The sequence below is a fragment of the Cryptomeria japonica genome, chromosome 4, assembly GCF_030272615.1.
Source record: "Cryptomeria japonica chromosome 4, Sugi_1.0, whole genome shotgun sequence".
NCBI classification, from domain to species: Eukaryota; Viridiplantae; Streptophyta; class Pinopsida; order Cupressales; family Cupressaceae; genus Cryptomeria; species Cryptomeria japonica.
Genome location: NC_081408.1, coordinates 336,639,282 through 336,659,290, shown reverse-complemented (window position 1 = coordinate 336,659,290; position 20,009 = coordinate 336,639,282). Strand labels below are relative to the sequence as shown.

General features: G+C 35.9%; 1 protein-coding gene across 2 annotated transcripts; it reads right to left on the bottom strand.

Annotated features, from left to right (window-relative positions):
- Window positions 1-1,900: 1,900 nt before the first annotated feature.
- Window positions 1,901-18,736, bottom strand: LOC131063593 (F-box/LRR-repeat protein 10). Of its 2 annotated transcripts, none has more exons than XM_057997457.2 (4): window positions 18,120-18,736; window positions 5,324-5,529; window positions 4,329-4,428; window positions 1,901-3,583 (listed from the first exon to the last, which is right to left on the bottom strand). In XM_057997457.2, the coding sequence occupies exons 1-4, from the start codon at window positions 18,129-18,131 to the stop codon at window positions 2,105-2,107; spliced, it is 1,797 nt and encodes a 598-aa protein (XP_057853440.2). In that variant the 5' UTR covers window positions 18,132-18,736; the 3' UTR covers window positions 1,901-2,104. The 2 variants fall into 2 exon arrangements, with proteins under 2 accessions (XP_057853440.2, XP_057853439.2); XM_057997456.2 differs by having other exon boundaries at window positions 18,330-18,735.
- Between the last annotated feature and the right edge of the window lie 1,273 nt (window positions 18,737-20,009).

Below are 20,009 nucleotides of genomic sequence, written 5' to 3'. Positions count from 1 at the left end.
AACTTGATCTCTGGTAGGCTCATTTGTAATGTTCCCTACAAGAGATAAACCTGTTTAACAATAATTATCTAACTCAGTACACTTGTAACTTCAGAAAAAAACAATTTGCTTAATTCGGAGACAATCTCTATCTAGACTTATCAGCAGTGAATCTAAATCAAATATTATCATATTACTCAATTAATTATTCTACATTCAATTCATAATTCTGTGAACCCAAGATAGGACTTGGATTGGATCTTACCTTATGCTGGAAGAGCAGTTGACTTGATTAGGGAAAACCTGCAACAACAATGAAGCATATACACCTACAAACATATTCATTTCTGATTAGTATGACCTATTCTATTTGTGACACAGTAAGAGAGATAATATAAGAGGCCTGAATGGGGCAGCTTGGGTCCATTGTCTACCAAGCCCAAGGGATGGTTGCTTCTATCCCCCTCTCTAGACTTGGCGGCCATGTTTGCTGCCCTCCCAAGCTTTATACCTTTAAACACTATAGTATAAGAGTCCTGAAGGGACAGCTTGGATCAGTTGTCTACCAAATCCAAAGGATGGTTGCTTCTAACGCCCTTGTTAAACTTGGGAGCCTGTTTGCTGCCCTTCCAAACTTTATACCTTTATACACTTTACATCTTGATGAGACTGGCATGGAGGGGGTAACTGGTTCCTTGACTTTCGTGAGTCATTATGACCACATGGAAGCCCCTCGTCACCAATGGATACTCTCCCCATCCTTCTCACACAAGGTGGATTTAATAACAGTTTCTAATAACAAACTTATGCTGATCAGAACAGCATTAATTTCTGATATAACTAAACAGTACATATATTCTCAGACGGCATTAAATCTGACATAATCAAACAATATATATTTCCAGAACAGTACTTATTCTGATATGACCTCACAATATACATTTCCAGCATCCTTGATAATGTTGGTGCTGTTCCTAGTGCAAAATTATAATAACAATGACTGATAGAGATCTGTGATCAAAGTAAGTTAGGGAATTGATTCTCTTACCTGTCCGTGTGAATAGGAGACGGACTTCTGTAGTGTTTGCTATATCGGTCTTTTCGGCTGAAGATAATTTCTGATTTTTTTTAAATTATATTCTCCTATGACTCCTTCCTTGCACTTCCACGACAGATCCTCTCTTTTATCGTGGAGTGAAGGCCACGATGTTTGGGAGAGACATGAATTATTCTGGGAGTCACGTCCTCCCAAGCCAAGCGATATCTTACTAATGTTTATATTAAGAATCGTAATCATCCGATATCATTTATTTACTTTTAGTAACATATTCATTTTATTATAATGAACATTAACACATTCTTTTATTATATATATTGAACAACCGAAAATTCCCACTAACACATAATAAACATCTTAATATCAATCCTTAATAATTCATAATTCATCTGAACAATAAATTACAATATTTGATTAATATGATCAGATGCTGATTACATAAACATGAACATAAAAGAAGGATTAATACTGATTATAAATACTCGTATATGAAATTATTAAGAACCTTTCAACTTCACCAACCGAAAGCCTTTTGACTTGCACAAAAGTAACTATATTTACAATACTATTAAAAGGTGTTGAACAGTTTTCTGTTTAGATTTTGCTGCTACATGATTATTATCGTTTATCCCATTATTTAAAACTTTAAAAACTACAAATCGTAAGATTGCCTAAATATTTGAGATATTTATATCGCACTGTTAGAACTGAAGCAAATCTTTGTTGTGTTTACTTCATATTCAAGCAGAATGTATCACGCAATACTAATCATGATAGAGAAAATCTAGGAAAATTTATTATTTCTGGGTTCTGAGAATATTGATACTACGATCAAAGTGAAAAACGTGCCGAAAGATAAAGACATTCTTAAGCACTCTTAAATTTAAGTACCATAACACTTCACAGAATATCTGAAGGAATACAGATAAATATTACAGGAATAAAAGCATGATATCTCATGCCAAATAGTATTGTTTACAGTTTTGGTTTTAATAAAACAGAGGGCACGGGAGACGAGATGCACCCCCTTAAAATATCTTAAAATTACATTTGACATACATACATAAATTATGAAGGAAGAGCAACTTCATCAACCACTCGTAACCATTGTTCAATTTCATCTTCATCCTCATTCTGATCTTCTTCATTTCTCAGCCACTGCTCGAGCTCATCTTCTTCCTCAATATCGTGCCTGAAAAAGCCATCTGACAGATCTTGCCGGCCCCGGTCTATTTCATGCCCCTGAGATATTCGCAATAATGGTCGGTTCTTTGCAAGTGTATCTACAATGTCTCCATTCAAGTTTAGTCCTATGCCCAACCATCTTAATCTTGAAAAATAAGGCTTTTTGAACCATAAAAATGAAAGTTCTGTAATACCGCCACTATTATATATATCCAATAATCTTAGTGTGCATCCATATCCTTGGCCCGGAATCTGCATCGATGCCAGTACCATGATAGATGTATCAGTAATACGAGGGCATTCCCGGAGTCGAAGTTCCACAATCTGCACGCCACTCTTGCCTAAGGCTTTAATTGCATTATCAGTTAAATTTGGAATATTGGACAAGTCAAGGTTTTGCAATGTTTGAACAAGGGAACCGGCAACTAGAGAAGATATGCCCCTGTGAGTTACTCTTGGACAGCTTCTCAAAGAGAGTGAAACCAGAGGAGCATTGCCACTTCCTAAATAGGATAAGCCAAGATCACTGATATCAGAACTGTTCAATTGCAATGTTTTCAATTTTGTGAGGAATGAGACAGCCTTCAGGGCATCATCCCCAACACCCCGGCACCCCTTTAAATCAAGAACTTGTAGGTTTTTACAGTATACCAAATTAATAATAGAAAAATCAGTAATCAAATCGCAAGACCTCAAGCTTACGTGAGCTAGAGAAAGGGGAGTTGCAGAAATATCATGAAATACCAGATCTGTCAGCTGAGTTGTGCGCAACAATTCAAGCTTTTGCAAGTTTGGACATGCATGTAGAATAGCCCGGAAACCTGCATCTGTAATACGGCAGAAACCACCAAGCCTTATACTTTCCAAATTTGAGCAATTTTCTGCCATTAGAAGAATCCCAAGATCATTAACCCTTTTGAAGGATGTAGGACAAAACTCCTGGCTTCTAACCAACGACAAGTGTCGCAATCTTGAACACCCACTGGTTTGTTGAATGCCCCAGTTTGTCAAGTCCACAGCTGCATACGGTTCTTCAACAGGTTCATCTCGAAGATCCAAATGAGTGAGAAACGGTAGATTTTTTGAAATGATACCCATAAGAGAGTCTGAGATCCAATCTAAGGCTAGACACAGTTTCTGTAAGTTTGGAAAAACTCTGTTCTTATCCTCTTTCATTTGAATGGTGGAGTGACAAAGCAGAGATTTACTAAGATGGGAATTTTTTAAATTAAATATTTCCTTCACATCTTTCTCTAATACATAACCAAGATCAAGGACTTTAAGTGTTGGTGCAGCCAGCCCCCAAATTGCAGCAAACTTACGATTATCAAATGGTGATCCATCAAACATCAAGCAAAGAGACTGCAGAAACCATACAGCCAAAATCGGTTACAAGAACATGGGATGGCATCAAACCCAACACTTGGGGCTCAAAATAACTATCATCTTACTTTGCATTAGACAATGATTACAATATATTTCAAGTTTCAACAATCTCCAAGTAACAGCAATTTGAAGTAGCATCTTGTGAATCTCATTGACAACAGAAACATTCATGTGAGAAAATGGAAACAAAAAGAATTAAAGTTCTTAGAAATGCGTGTGGGCAAATGTGCATGTGTGCCCTGTGTGTGGGAATCCATTTGCAGGTGTGTGCTTGTGTATGTGTGCATGTGTGTGTCTGTGAATGAACAGTCTGATCAATTACAAGAACATGTATTTAAATTTGGCATTTTTTGGAGGAATGATCACAATTCGAATTGTATATGCAGGGATCAGAATGCACATTAATTAATGTAAAATCAGAATACAATTTTTTTTTATTTTCAATTAATTAAATAATTCTGTTAAAGGTGCATTCCGATCCCTGCATAGACATCGCCTTCACAATTTGTGTCCACAAATGTGTGTATATGTGGATGTGGGTGTGAGCATGCACGTGTGTCATACCCTAATCCACACTATCTAAGCTTTTTCTTTCATTTTGGATTACGCACAACCCAATATTTCTTGAACAGTATAGTTATGCGTCTTCATCAGAGCAATACCACGTATATCAACAACTCAAAAATAAATATAGACATGAAAAATAAAAAGTAAAGCTTACTTCTAACTGAGAGCAACCTCTGAGCAACTGTTCAAGCCCAGCTGTGTAGCTCAAAATATCTGGTTTGTCATCTATCCAACCCAGCTCAATGGATAACGATCTGATTCATTGTCAGAAGTCCCAACATTATCAAAATTCAATTGTAGTTAAAAACAAACAGTTAGACATAATTCACCAAATTAGTTACTGTCTTTTCATCTCTTAACCTGATACCTCTAGCTAATCATAATTGAAATAACAATAGCAAACGAAAACAACAGTGCAATCATCCAGATGAAATCAATTAGCATTACTGACAAATTAAAACCATCCATCGAAGCACAGATGTGACTGGCAAGTTTATTAATTATAATTGACATGAGGAAAACTTAAAAGCAGAAACATGATAATGCTATGTGAAAATAAAACTTTGATTATGAACAAAATACTAATATGGAACATTTGGTGATCATGTGAATGTGAAGAGGAAAAATTAGACAAATGAACCGAAAAATTTATATCTGACAGTGATGGGGAATACAGAAATTATTGTCAATGGAATGGACAGAGAAGTTAAAAGAGTTACTTTCTTAGGCTTGGTGTATACAATTCTTATAAGGTGACCTCCAAGGAAGGTTCAACCAAAATATGCCCCTACTAAACAAGAATTCAATTTTTGACTTGGGCCTCACAATCCTCCCTTATTTCTGGAGGCTAGCATTCCCTTACCTCCATTCCTTTATTAAGGGCAAGCAGAATGTTTGGCAGTTGGAAATGGAAACACAATCAGAAATCTCCCTTAAGTGACAGTCAATAGTAATAACCTGCAAGGCACATTAACATGTATGGAGCCATATTGCCCGATATGGATTCTGGACAAAATGGGAAATAAAGTGCAACATTAAGGTTGCGTAAATGAAAATGTACTCCTGCAGCATCTTTTAGTTAAAATAATGCTAAAAATTTGTACAAAAGCAAGTAAAATATTCAAACCAAAACCAGTTTGAATTACCTACCGCAGTTTTTTGCAATTTTCTCCAATCTCAAACAGAAGTCCGGCAGTAAAACTGTCACAGCTCTGAAGAGAGAGTTCTTCCAGTTGTGGGATGGCAAGATACTTGATGGATGAATCGTCAAGTTGGGCACAATCTAATTTTAAACTTCTAAGAGCCACATTGGAAGGAATTAAATGCTGCAACATTTCAAGTGTAGCAGAAAGGTCCTGCAATAAAGATTAAAAATGCATGGTTCAGGTAAATAAACTTTAGAACTAAAACAATGTTTCTCAATCAATTTTAACTTTCAATTAAGGTCGTACAACCAGTAAAAAATTAAACAGTTTTGAGCGACGCAACATTTTCAAAACCTGTAGTCTTTTGGCAATACCATGTGCCTCTCATCAGCACTACTTTTTCTGAGGCCTCCCACAGAAGTTCCCTTCTACTCCAAGTTGCTAAATGTGTAATTTAATCTTTAACCAATTTAACTTTAACGCCCAATTAGACCAAAAACTGTTTATTTTACCCCACACCACTGTTCTTGATGAAGATAAACTAATACTGTTACCATCTCCACACTACAGATGGGCATTATAAAGTCTTTATTTAATTGCCCAAATTATTTTATATCTATAACTAATTTCATACAATAAGGTATATTAAGACAAATTAAAACAGTTTATTTTGAACAATTCTAATGCCTAAACAGATTTTGAATATGGACCATCCGAATCTGATAATCTTGAGAATCTAAATACGCTTTGGATAGATTTCCTGTCTTTTTACAAGGTATTTGATTAGTAACCTTTGTTATCACATCCCCCAAAGGCACCTATTTTCAATCGATCATCAATAGGCATGCTAATTGATTTGTCAATTGCAAGGAGCAACATAATGAAGGTTTTTTTTCCTGATCATTTGTGGAAGCATAACAAGAGTGAGGGTGTGTGTAGAGTTGAATTATAAAAGGATATCTTTGATATATAATTATCATCATAATAATCTAAGTTTCAACCAATACTTCTTAATGAATACACCGTTTTTAAATCATGTAACAAAAGTAAATGAATATATGCACAAATAGATTTATATAAAATATTACCATCCATTTGTACCAGCACTTTAGAAAGAATAGAAAAGATCAAACTGCCTAAAGTAGCTCAACTCATTAGTCAAACACATTACAGTGTCATATTAAACAGAGAGGGTGGATCAAGTTTAGGAACCCCCCAAAACCTTGAAGCAAATTTCCTCAACCCCTTTAGTACATGGAACTTTGATCATATTTGGAAGCAAGTATGTAGGCAATGCTTGGGTTAAGGATGCCCCTATAACCCAAGTCTATAGAAAAGGGGATCAAGGAATGGCTTCAACGTTTGGGTTGCTCCTAAACTTGATCCACCCTCTCTCTTCATTTTGCTTCAATTCAAAGCTTGAATTTACATTAGATGGTTGTGAGCTTAACGTTCCAATTTATATGTCCCCACTATATGGTGGAGAGCCAACAAAAGACAATATCTCATCATCAAGCTTATTTATTCTGAGGTTTGTTGCATTTGGCTTTCCAAAATCTACTCCAGTATTGGATGAACTTTTAGAGTCACTATATTCATGGTCTATCTTTGATGTGAATGTACAAGAACATCTCTGGACTTATCTCAACTAAAATAATCAATTTTTTGTGTGCTAAACACTATGGCATAGAATCTTGGCTCAATAATAAGTTTGGGACATATTAGTAAGCCTCAATACACCAGTGAGGTCTATCTTCCAAGAAATAAGAGCATGATAAACTTGGCCAAATGAATTAAGGAATCCTGCTACTTTTGTATCTAATGATGATGTTGAATTAAGCCATTATAATATGTAGGTGTAAAAAACTCACGACCTTTATGGAGATTCAACCTACTCTAAATATATACTGGATGTATGTTTAAGTTCATGATGGAGTTCCTTATGACCACTTTTGCCACTAGGGGGTAATTAATGGTAAGTATTACCACAGGTGGTATGATGTTTTATCTTTATATCTATTTGGTGGATGATTGTATGCTAAGCATTTTGATCGGTAACATACGAAATATTATATCTTCTGTAATGTTCGCTTTTGTTAAGACGGAGACCTAGTTTTTGCCCTAAAATCACAATCCCAAGTAAAGTAAGGAATGAAATAGAGATATCATTTACGAATTAGATCCTGATTGAAACCCCTCAATCATGTTAAATATAAAATCAATCGTTCCTACTAGGGTTATGGACATTATCTTAATCATCATTATAGTTTACATAATGTACATGGGGGATTCCCTTAAGGCTTTTCACAACAACCCATCCACATTATGAAGCGACATGGGAGATCATACAAGGCACCTCGAACCATTCCATCAAGCCAAGGAGCATGGAATGGCACCCATCATTCAGCCTCCCAGCCCCATTTGGGAGTGTCTCTACCTCGTTCCTCATATGTACTCTCTCCCTCCATAATGGGATGGCAGATCGGATGAAAGCTTTTAAGGAATCACTTTATATTTATTCTATTATGCATATAGACAACATAGTAGCAAGAATAACAGCATATATAAATATGTATAACAGTAACAATATGTAACTATGAAATATTCCTACTTCCTATCAAAGGGAATACAAATAACAAATAGGTCAATTCAGAATGCCATGCATTATACTTCATACCAAAATACTTGACCAATATGTAAACTGCTGTCTAATTTATTAATAGTGAGACTGCAAATCTCTTGCTTGATCAAATGCTTATTCTCTCTTCTTCAATGATGATCCCTTGATGCAAATGTGGATCTGCTTTATATAACTCTTCTATTGCAATGAAGGGTCGTGCCTTTTCCTTATGTGCAACCTTCTCCAAGGCTGCATCTCCTCACATTTGACCTGTGCCTTTTTGTTAAGGCTCTGTTGACCTTGATGACATCATTCCTTAATATCCTTCACATCTCTTACAAAGGCAGATAGCTGATGGTTTGTTTATATGTTTTATTTGTTTCCTAAAGATCTTCGATCATTATAATTGCTGGGTTCATCTTCGATCTTGTTTGTTTGCATACTAATTATTGCGATTGATGATGTATGACTGTTCTTTACCCTGATCGCTGCCTTTTGTGGATCATAAAATTATGATGTCTTATGAATAAGACAATTTTCTGTCAATCAATGCAGAGTTAATACTACCATTTAGGCAGGGACAGGACATCTTCAGAAGTCAAATATAGCCCAATATTATTACTGTGAGTTTGATTTCTATCTAGCAAATATTCCGTTTCTAGGTAACAATTGGATGAACTGGATGGCCTTTGAAATTACTCTATGAGTTGTATTTGTTTACGTACATGTGACCTGATAGAAGCTAGCTCATATGGGTTCAATAAGTTACTTCTCTGTTGATAATTTTGTCCCCAAGACCTATAGGACCATGTGTCTTGGATAATGGATCCCTCTATGTGACATTATTACTAGATTAACCAGTCTAAGGTGTCGAACCTTCTAATAGTTTGTTTTCGATGAATGTTCTCGTACCAAGCTAAATGTCGAAATGTTGAACCAAGATCGATACGGGAGCCAACTTCTTGGCATCACAACTAGGGTTGAGAAAATTGTTTTATTAGCATAGCTTGTCCCACACATCTTGAGATGATCAATGAAATTGTAAAACATATGGCCTGCTTAAAAGTAAACTTATCACTGCCCCAACATGATAGAAGCCAGGGGGAATGTTCTACTAAAATAAGTATTCAGTCATATGATAAGGTTAACCAGCTTTCACCCATAGCATGTAGGTGAAATGCCAAGAGCTACCCAATTTCATGGGATTAGAAGACTTTCACTGATAGCATGTAGTCTGTAGGTGCCAAGAGGTACTTGATTTCATAGAATATTGACAAGCTTTAGCCAATGGCCTGTAAGCGATGCATGCCAAGATCAGATAGGCTTTCGCTAGTGGTAGGCACGCAGGCAATGGGAATCATGTTCTAACCACCTCAGAAGTTTAGTGCGAGCATCAGTGTATCGGAAGGTATGTGTGTGCTTCTAGTGTTTGTCTGCCTAAGGTATGGTTCTCCAGGTTCCCACTATTAAATCGATCCAAGTGATTGATAGTACAGACACCTAAAAAATGCTAACGTTTCTGCCATACGAATTTTACACAAACGTTTCTGCAGACACCTGCGACCCAGCAGTTGCCGAATTTGTGGACGAATTTGAACGATTTTTTTATAAAAGTTTGAAATTCAACTAAATTCGAACCTCACCCATGAAAATCGCCGTATTCTGTGACTTGGCTCATATCAATGAATGACACCTTCAGAACTGCTGGTATCATTAACTCTTATCAGTCATAACATATCCTCAATTGTCAAAATCCGGAAAGCTGATCAAGATAAGTTCCATTCTTAGAAATAATCTCAAATTTTATAGTAAAATATATCTAATTCTGATAAAATTGTATTTATTAATATATTACTGTTATAATTTGAGGTTAGAATGGATGTCTCAGGTTTAAATTAAGGGAAATCCCAAGTGGGGACATTACAAGTGGTATCAGAGCATGATCTTGCCAGCCTGTAGGGTAAGGATAAATCGATTATGCATTATAATCAATGCAAAAGAGGACACATACATATGATAGAAGAAGACTGTGGTGGAGAAACATCCAACAAGGAAACAAGGCATTCTTAGTGAATGTCAGGGGCACTCTTAGTGAGTGCTAAGGACATTCTTAGTGAATGTATGGGATACTCTTAGTGAGTGTCAAGAACCTAACAATATATGTTTCCATGTGTATACTCTTTGTTTGCATATGTTTGCTCCGTGTTTTATGTGTATTCTCTGTGTCTGTTTCATATCTGATGTATTTTCAGCATGTTTGCACTTTGCTCCATGTGTATTTCCAAAGCCATCTCATATTAAGAATCATTTTGGACACTCCATGATCATTGCTTGAGGACAAGCAATCTTGAGTGGGGGAGACTGTAATGTTCCCACTTCGAAATAAAATTTAATAATAAATGATAATAATAAAATTAAAATATTTAAAATTAAATTAAAATATAAAATAATATAATATAATTAAATATGATTAATTAAAAATTAATTAAGCTAATGAAAAGTCAAAAGACATGAAAGGAAAAATCATGACTCCCTCAACAATGAGATATAAAAGGGAGAAGAGAACCTCATTTGAGAGGGGGAATAATTTGAAAATGAGAAGTGCAGATCTGATTATAAGAGGTTGTGTCCCTTTCAAAGGGCAGAAATAATGAAGAGTTGCACTCTTTCAAAGGGTGCTAATGGTGAAAGGGTGTGTCTCTTGCCAAAGGGTATACATGATGAAGTGGTGTGACCTCTCCCTCACATTGAGAGATATAAAGGAAAGGAATCAAAGCATCCAATAACATCACCATGGATTGATAAGATCAGAACTGTTATTATGTTACAAGCAGTAACATCTTTGTTCTTAGTGGTATGCATGGGGATGAGCTGAGTTGTTCATTCACATTTTGGCATAAAGTGGTTATATATACTTATGGATAGAAAGCCGGAAGAACACCACCATCATTGCCCAGTTGGGTGGTTCTATATGCACAGAGTCAGTAAACCAGATCGCATGAATACATGGACTAGTGTCAGGGATGACAGTATATACATAGCATAGTGACAAAGAATTACAACACAAACCACGACAGTACAGCTGCCATTACCAAATCAGTCATAGACACAAATTGCATACTCATATCAATGAATGACACCTTCAGAACTGCTGGTATCATTAACTCTATCAGTCATAACATATCCTCAATTGTCAAAATCCGGAAAGCTGATCAAGATAAGTTCCATTATTCGAATTAATCTCAGAATTTTATAGTAAAATATATCTAATTCTGATAAAATTGTATTTATTAATATATTACTATTCTAATTTGAGGTTAGAATGGATGTCTCAGGTTTAAATTAAGGGAAATCCCAAGTGGGAACATTACAATGGACCAGCTATTCTGCTTTTCAATTGGGATGTACTTAAGGGCTCATGTTTTAGTGAAATAGGTAAAGGGGAAGATGCTTGCAAAAAGGTTCCAACCATTTCCTTTTGGCCAACTGGTCACTATGTGCACATGTGACGTTGTGTAAGTTATTCACATTGTGTATATGTGTTGTATGCATAAATTAATCATGTGGCATACATGTTGTGTACATGAGCTAGTCACAATGTGTATATGTGATGTACATATGAGATGGCCCCCATGTGGATTGTGAGAGTTCATACTTTGATGTTGGCATGAAACTAACATTTGACTGGAATGCATTGGCTATCATACTATTGTATAAGGACCAAATAAGAAGCCTGGGCTCAAAGAATGTCTGTGATTTAAACATGAGGGTGAAGATCTCATCACAAATGAGAGGATGCAATGAATGTCTGTGATTTAAACATGAGGGTGAAGATCTCATCACAAATGAGAGGATGAAGTCTTGTTCTGTTATTGGTGTACGAACTAAAAAGCCTTTGATTCCCAAAAGGGGGATACATAGGAAGGGCCATTATGAATGATCCCTCAAGGATTAGGTCAGGATCTAGAAATTTGTCTTGTTGTGGAAGCTTATCCTACTCAACAATGCAAGAATGTACAATTGTGGCATAGAGCTACTACCCCTGCTAAAATTTTGTAAGGTTATCAAACTGGCCCTTCTAAACTTGGAAAGAAGTTGCTCGGTCAATTAAGAGGGTATTGAAGGTGTAATGAGATTGGTTAGAAGAAAAATTAGTACTAGTAACCAAAATTGATTATTATATTTTTTTTTGGTTAGACATCATAAAGCTCAAATTTTTCATGATATTACTTCCCATCTACTTCAAGCAAATTGTGATTTATTATAGCTCTTCCTAATTATTTCTAACTTTAGTCCTCTGATGATTAAAGGAAATCTCTATCCCACGTATCCCTTAACAGATTTCTAACTCTGGTCCTGTGATTGAGGGTTTCCTTGATGTTGGCTTTTACTCTACTTTAGACTTGTTCTGCCGATCTTTGTTTACTTCTCAAAATCCTGAGTAAAATCAAGCTATATGATTCAGATAAGGGTAACAGACTCCAAGTTTCAATTAAAATTCAGAAGTAGCGAGATAAAAAGTTTAGAAAGCTAGTTACAAAAAAATCATTAGGCTCAGTGAACATGTTAGAGTGGTTTCCATACAATAGCTTGTCATCTTTCATAGATTTCACAAGAAAAAAAGGCCAAAAGGAGGCATCCCCCAACTTCACTCTCTTCCGCACAGAAAGCAAATCTTCTCGACTCTTTATTACCCTTTTCTTTGAGGTTAATTTAGGTAAAATCCCAATGTCAAGCTGGACAAAAGCAACAAATTTCAGACTTAACCCACAAAACGGTTCCTGACTAGAGCTCCTTGCTCTTTCACAAAGGTTTAAAGGCCACTTTTGACAGGATAAGATCCAGAACTAGTATATTCGCATCCCAGACAACCCTGCTTGTAAAGGGCTGCTCCTCATTAAAGTGGGAATAGGGTCATACTCATTATACTCGAACGTAATTCATTCTTGACTTATTTTGGAAACCCCCTTGGCATTCATTAGGGAGGAACCATTCTATACTTTCAAGTTTCTGTTGTCAATGATAAAGTCAAAAGTTTGCCAACAACCTTCACTAGAATCCATCCTCCTTATTGAAATTTATTTTTAAAGGTTTATTAAAAAATTAGCTTCTAAGCACAGTAATTGACCTACACACCTCAAAACCGAATTGATTTATCAATCCTGGATTCTCAGAAGATGTAATTTTCAATTAAGACTGCTTCCAAATCCAAGTTAACTGAGATTGGAGAATCCTTTAGAAAGTTCTGAATTGTGCATTTTACATAGATCTCTAGAGAGAGGAAAATCCTTGGCAACAGTAATTCAAGCCTGTCATTTGTCATGTTCAATACACCATGTCCAAATTAGATTAACAGTGAAATCGGTTATTTAGCATTGGGATTCCAGTGCCAACCACAGTCTCCCATCAGCGTTGGCGATGGGTCTTCCTCTAAAATAGTTATTTGTAACATTTGTAATGTCACATCTTTTCTGACATGTTTAGAATTTATTCATTTTAGGTCAGTCCCATTCATTAGAATCATCTGTTGTTGGGCTTTATCTGTTTAAATTTTTTCATTTGTAGCTCCATCTTGCTATATTGACCTACTTCTGTCATTCATGGATATTAATATAATTCTTTCTTTCTTTCAGCCCAAGGCCTCTTACTCTGACTGGTCTGCAGACCTTCTCGTAACCAATAAGGCATGACTTGGGGTACTCCTGAGTTCCTTTCCCTAGGAACTGTTTTTAAAAACAGTCGAACTCCTTGAGAATGCCTTACATGAAGACAAGACCAAAAGAACAAAGATCAAAACCACTTTCAAAGCTGGTTTAGTTAGAGCATTCCTACCTACCAGGGGAAGGAACCTTGCTAACAGGAATCCAACTTTCCACTCAACTCGTCAAATATATGATTACAGTTTTTCATCTTGTCAGTTCTTTCCACCAGGGGAGTTCACAGGTACTTTCTGAAGAAGAATGTCCACTAAAAGATTGGAATCTGGAACATCTACTTTGAATTCTGTAGTGAACATTAACACAGAGACAGAGACAGAGACAGAGAGAGTTGTCTGTGATATCCTATATCTCACCCAAACAAATGCTACAACTAAGAATTGTAAACATTGTGCCATCTCTTTAATAGTTAGTTTTTCCATTAGGAAGCCTTAATCAACAAAATGCAAGTATGTGCCTGGCTTACCCTAAGTCGGTATAACTGATTAGCCTTCTTAACATGTCTTCCCAATTGCTCTACAATTATGATAAATAGATAGGGGAATCAAGGTCAACCTGGCAAATGTTTCTTGAAGAAAATATAATTGTGAAGATGGCCCATGAAGGAAGATTGAAAACAACAAAGACATGAAATTGTTCTTGAACCATTCACAACCTAGTTATGGCAATGCCGCCAACTATCTACAAGCTGTTGACAAAACCACATTGTTCCTCCAAGATAATCTTTCCTAGAGTCTCCTTTGGTCTGTTGGCAATAGTTTTTGTTACTATCTAATAAACCATGTTGCATAAGGCAATCATCTAAAGCCATCAAAAATCATGTCTGCTTTTTTAAAGATTAAAGACAAGAAAGTTGGGTTCAATGCATAAGAAGTTTCAACTTATTGACTAAATCCTTCAACAGCTTCCAGTATACCAGTTTTGATGACCGGCTAAAAGCACAAATTTCAACAGATAAGTCATTTGATACAAAACTGTCAGTCTCTTCATACTGAAAACCATTTGAAAATTTCCTCGGAGATTTTGTCAAACAACTTGCTATTCTGCTGCTTACGCATGTTCTAAAGATTATTTGCAAAGGCTTCCTTCTTAATTGTAGTTCCTGATGACAACTCTTTAAATATGTTACAACTTGCTTTGAATTTTATCCATCATTTCCAAGAGGTCATCCCCTTCAGCCTTTATTTGAGTAACTTGTTCTGATTATTGTAGCTCAATAGCAAAAATTAGTTTGTAAAATCCCTTCGTTCAGTCACTTCACTTCAGAGTTTTGTATCTGGAAGATCTCTTCATTGATTCCATTTCATCTGAGTTGTCATTTATTCTAGTCATTCTAGTGGTTTTGGATATTTGATTAAATAACTCCCCCATTTCTAATGAGAATATACGTGCATGTACAGAATTTTGGTTGCCCCTTCTCCACCATCTCTCCATTTAATTCTGTCTATATAAACTCTTCAATAACAGCCACTCTACCTGAATGGCACATTTGCTGATCACAGATTTAGATATTTACAGCTTAATGTGTATATAATCAAAGCCTATTTAAGAAAAATATAAAATTCTATAATGATGTAGTCCTTGACGAGTTTCAAAAACCAGAAATCTGTCTAGGTCTTAGCTTATAAGAACTTCTCCACAACTTCTGTTGTTCCAAATGAATATTTTATCTTTGCATCAACTATCTATCAAGGGTTTCAACTGAATCTTCTTTTGTCTGCATATTCTTCCATATATGGCCATCCTCCTTTCTTCGGCTAACTTCTGTGTTAGTGATAAGCACGGGCAATGAAAACTGGATCACCTCAAGATTCTACTCATGCAAGAGCTTCCTGAGCAGATGGTTTCATTGACTTTCATTAATGTGATTGGAACGTACAATCCAGCAATGTATAAGCAAACCCCACATTGCTAGAGGAGAACCACTCAAAAATTCTTGTGCTCTTCCAGACTAGTGAAGACTACAATCGAGTAGATGTTTTCATACATGTATGCATCACTTTTCAGCTCCCATTTAACTGCTTTCTATCTACCCAAAGCAAATATGGTGTCAATCAATCCAAAAACCTGCAGAAAAGAGCATGAATACTCAGATAAACTGATAGTTTCCAAAATAAAATTCATCTCCAGAAGATGTGCAGCAGTGTAACTGAAGGATACAGATTCAGAGCCTGAGTCACCCCCACAAGAACAAAATGCAGAAGTATGACTGTTGGGCTTTTACCAATCAGTGTTATTTTCCTCCTCAAAATAGGTGACGTCCAACGGCCACAAAGATCGCCCCAGCTATCGGCCACTCATGCATATACCTAAATTGGAGATTCCACGGCTACACATTAAAATTAAGCATCCTAACAAGCATGGGTAGCATTTGAACCCTTAGCCTCACCAGCTAAAAAACAAAAATACACACCAACAATAGATGGCAAACACACATACTAATAAAATCATCCTCTATCGCAGCCTCCCAAATAAAAGACAGAGATTGAAACATAAACCATAGAAACTCTCAACTCAGATAAAAAAGAATACTTAAAGATAAATACTCTTTTAATAAACCAGATCATGTGATACTAGAAGAAACAGACAATCTCTGCATTTTGACACTAATTAAAAATATATCTGTAATATGACTCTGTGATAAAGCAACACAAAACTATTCCAGACGAGCATTCATTATCACTAAGCAGTGAGAAACAACACTTATCAATATATTCCAATTCAAAATACTTCTCAATCCATAAGAAAAGGCCCAGTGTCTTCTTTCCAATTTCTGTTAGCAGATCAACCATACAACACAAATCTGCAATAGATAATTTATGAGAGTTTGTAATAACTCAGGTCACTAACTCAGGATATCATATCCATGTACCCACAGCTAAAAATTATTGGAATTTTACAATTTGGATGGCTGGGATGATTAGATTCAATCCTTAGGTTACATAGCCTCCAAAAACAGACAAAAGGTAAAGGTAAAAGCTCACTTCCTAAGTCATGGGCAAGCCAAATACCAATCAGCCATATCAGACCCACCTACACACCCTAAAAACCCACTAGAACATTTCTTTTTCCATATCCTTGCTCAATTTTTGTAAATTATGGTTTTGTATCTCATGACCAAAACTGGAAGTAACCAAAACTTGCCAATCCATCTACTCCTAAAGTAATCTGCCTACAACTAGTGTAATTCACCTCAAATGAAGATAACCGGTGCCTACCCACTGCTAGAGGATTTCTCAGCATCCAAGCTTCAAAATCATGGTACTGTAGCATAGTTTTAACTTCTGCACATATATATGGCAAAGGGCATATTGAAAAATGGATCTATGAATTTGAATTTTCTTTCAATTAATACAGTGAACATCATACTGCATGGTTTCAATATTTTTTAAAGTTCGCTACCTTTTCATTTTAAATTTGGGCCATAGTAGCACTGAAACTTGGACTCACCTCGGACTAGCTGGGCACATTTTAGACTCGGGCTTGGACTTTGAAAAGAAACTAGGCACAACTCAGCTAATTACAAAACTGTAAATTTTAGAAAAGGAATACTCTGGATAGAACTTCAAAGAAGTAGAGGCCAAAGAGCAAGGACAGAAATGAAGCCGAAGTCATGCAGAACAAGATTTTGTTTTTTGATTGTAAAATTTGCCTAACTGTTAGCTGTTTAGGGCTTTAAGTTATTCAATTTTATATCTGTAATGTTTTGGTAACAAAATGGTCCTCTAATATGGCAATTGGATAAATCGGCATATCTATTGCCTCTAGTGCTTAGATTTTGGCTAAATAAGTGTAAGAGGATTGTACTGAACATGGTGAGTCAGCCAGCCAAGTCAAGGCAGCGAAACTCCCCTCTGCACGCTCAGCTCATTACTCTGCAAGTGTGGCATAGACTGGCAAAGTCTCAATACCATGGAACTTAGAGCCATCGAGCTGATTATCTAGTTTCTATAGTGTTTGCCACATCATCGCATTTTTTTTTGGGAGATTATAGTGCTTGTTTGAGCCCTCAGCCCAAACAGCTAGAGATCAAATATAAAAACTCAATTGGTACAAATCAAGAATATTACCAACGATAATACTGTGTGAACATGCAGATCAAACAAAGTAAACAGTGAAAAGTCATTAAGAAAACCCCAAATTAAACAGCCGACATGTTGGTCATTCGAATCCCAAAAAACAAACCATGTGCTGGCTGTTTTAACTTAACTTTACAAACAACTTTAATACAATGAGCACAAAATTACTAAAAAGTTGTACTGAGTTCATTAAGTTAGCCCGAGCAAGTGAATGAAACGCCTAAAGTGCAGGCTGTTTAGAATTTCTAAGAAGTTTTATTGGGTTCATTATATTGACTCTTCACAAATCCATAAAACCCCTTACATTAAGTTGTTAAGTTTAACTGCAATAAATCCATTAAATGCCTGAGAATCACAAACAATGTGCAGGTTGTTTAAACTTACCCCACCAAACATCTTTTAATATAACGAGCCCAGCTTTCAGAGAACATCTAAAAAACCTCTACTGGGTTCACCGTACAAACTCTAATGAGGGTATGAGGATTTTGGGTACACGAAAAAATAGAAGCTTGTGCTGATCTCCTCTTGGGTTATTAATTTATATATGGGTAGCAACGATTGAGGTTAATGAGAAGAAATGTTAATGTTGCGAACCAGAAGATGAAACGAGTGTAGGAAGGAGAATGTATGAGCTGCACAGGCGTTGAGGAGCTTGCAGGATCCACCAGCTGCGCATATGGAAGGTACATCCAGCTTGCTCAATATGCTCTGCAGCAATGCCATGGGGAGCTGATCCAGTCCCCCACCTCCACTTCCACTTCCACCTCCTCCTTCCATGATCTTGCACTTCTTCCTCTTGCCATCCGCCATGACGAACAGGCCGAGGGATTCGTGGGTATGAGGCGATAAGCCAGCTACTTACTAGTCTTAGACACTAGCATTGGACGGACAGGATGAGAGTCAAGGAGGGAATATGCCATTAAGTTACTTGTGTGGCGGGTATAGGCACGGTTTAACCAGCTTTTGCGGGTCGCACGGGGCAAAACTTTTGCGCTTTGGTTTACTTGTCTCGTTACCTAAGTAGGTGTGATTCCGGATTCTTTCCTTCTAGAGAGATGATAGAGTAAAACATACATTGTTTAGGTGCTTGTAATTTGACTTTGTATCCTAAGAGTCCCTTGTTTTTAGGGAAGATACCATTGAATAGGGTAATGAATGAATATAAGATTTTAACAATGTATATGGAAGTGGTTTATGGGATTAGGAGTAGTCATAAAGTAAATATAGTCATGGAATATAAAGACATTAAAATTTAATAATAAAGTTAGTGAATTGAATTTTTTATAATGTGATTTTTTTTTAATGGATTTTTTATCAAAAACTTTGTAGTTTCATTTTATTTTATTTTTTAAATAAATAAGATGTTTAAATTGTTTTTTTTCAAGGTGTTTTCATAATTGACATGTATGTCATTATATGTTGAGCACTACATGGTGTAGTGTCATTCAGTTTTTGTTATGTCATCATTGCAAAGCAAGCATGTTCTTATGTTCTCATTCTTTCTCTAGTACTATTCACTTATCAATTTTGCACCTAAGATGATGCAAGCTAGTCCTTATTTGGACTATCAACATATTTGCTTTCCTTTTGATTTAAGCTCCTATGTAAGCTTTTTTATCATGGTCTCATGTGGAATTATTTAATATAGTAGGTTTTTTTTTACCAATTTTATTTGTCCACATGACAATCTTGAATTTTTCTTTTGCATACTTTTTTATTTCCCTCTTAATATTTGGGCACTCCTACATTTTAATGTCATTTGTTCATCTATACGTAATTTTGTTTCATCCATGTATTATTTCTTCTATTTATTTATTCCTCAATAACCAGTCTAGACCAATATTGATTCTCCATGTTCTAAGTTTTTTTTAAGTGGCATAACAATTAGACCATTGTCAATGCTTCTAAAGGAAAAGTACATGTTTCGAGTAATAAACTCTCATATGAAATGGAAATATTAGTTTTGAGGTTGCTAACAATTGCATATGTTTTTAACTTTTTCAACCTTCTTTCATTTATGATCTAACATGTTATGCTCCAAATTTCAAACCCATAAAGAATCAATAAAGTAACTAGTAGACCAAATTTAGGATTCTATTGGTTTTACAATTTCATAGTTTTGCACTCTTACATTTATTTGGTAGTGAATATAAAGATTTCCAACTTCATTATATTATTTTTTTCTCTACATGTTTCCCAAGCTTACTAGTAAAAAGTGAGCTTGAGGTACCTATATTCTTCCACTATTTCTAGCAAGCTTTATTCAAAAAGGAA

Bases quoted from the DNA above. Each gene is read 5' to 3' on its own strand.
- LOC131063593 (XM_057997456.2), bottom strand. From the start codon at position 18,545: ATGGCGGATGGCAAGAGGAAGAAGTGCAAGATCATGGAAGGAGGAGGT. The intron at 5,530-18,329 runs GTTCGCAACATT...TCTTTATTGCAG, and splicing joins TACACTCGTTTCATCTTCTG to GACCTTTCTGCTACACTTGA. The intron at 4,429-5,323 runs GTAGGTAATTCA...ACAATGAATCAG, and splicing joins GAAAATTGCAAAAAACTGCG to ATCGTTATCCATTGAGCTGG.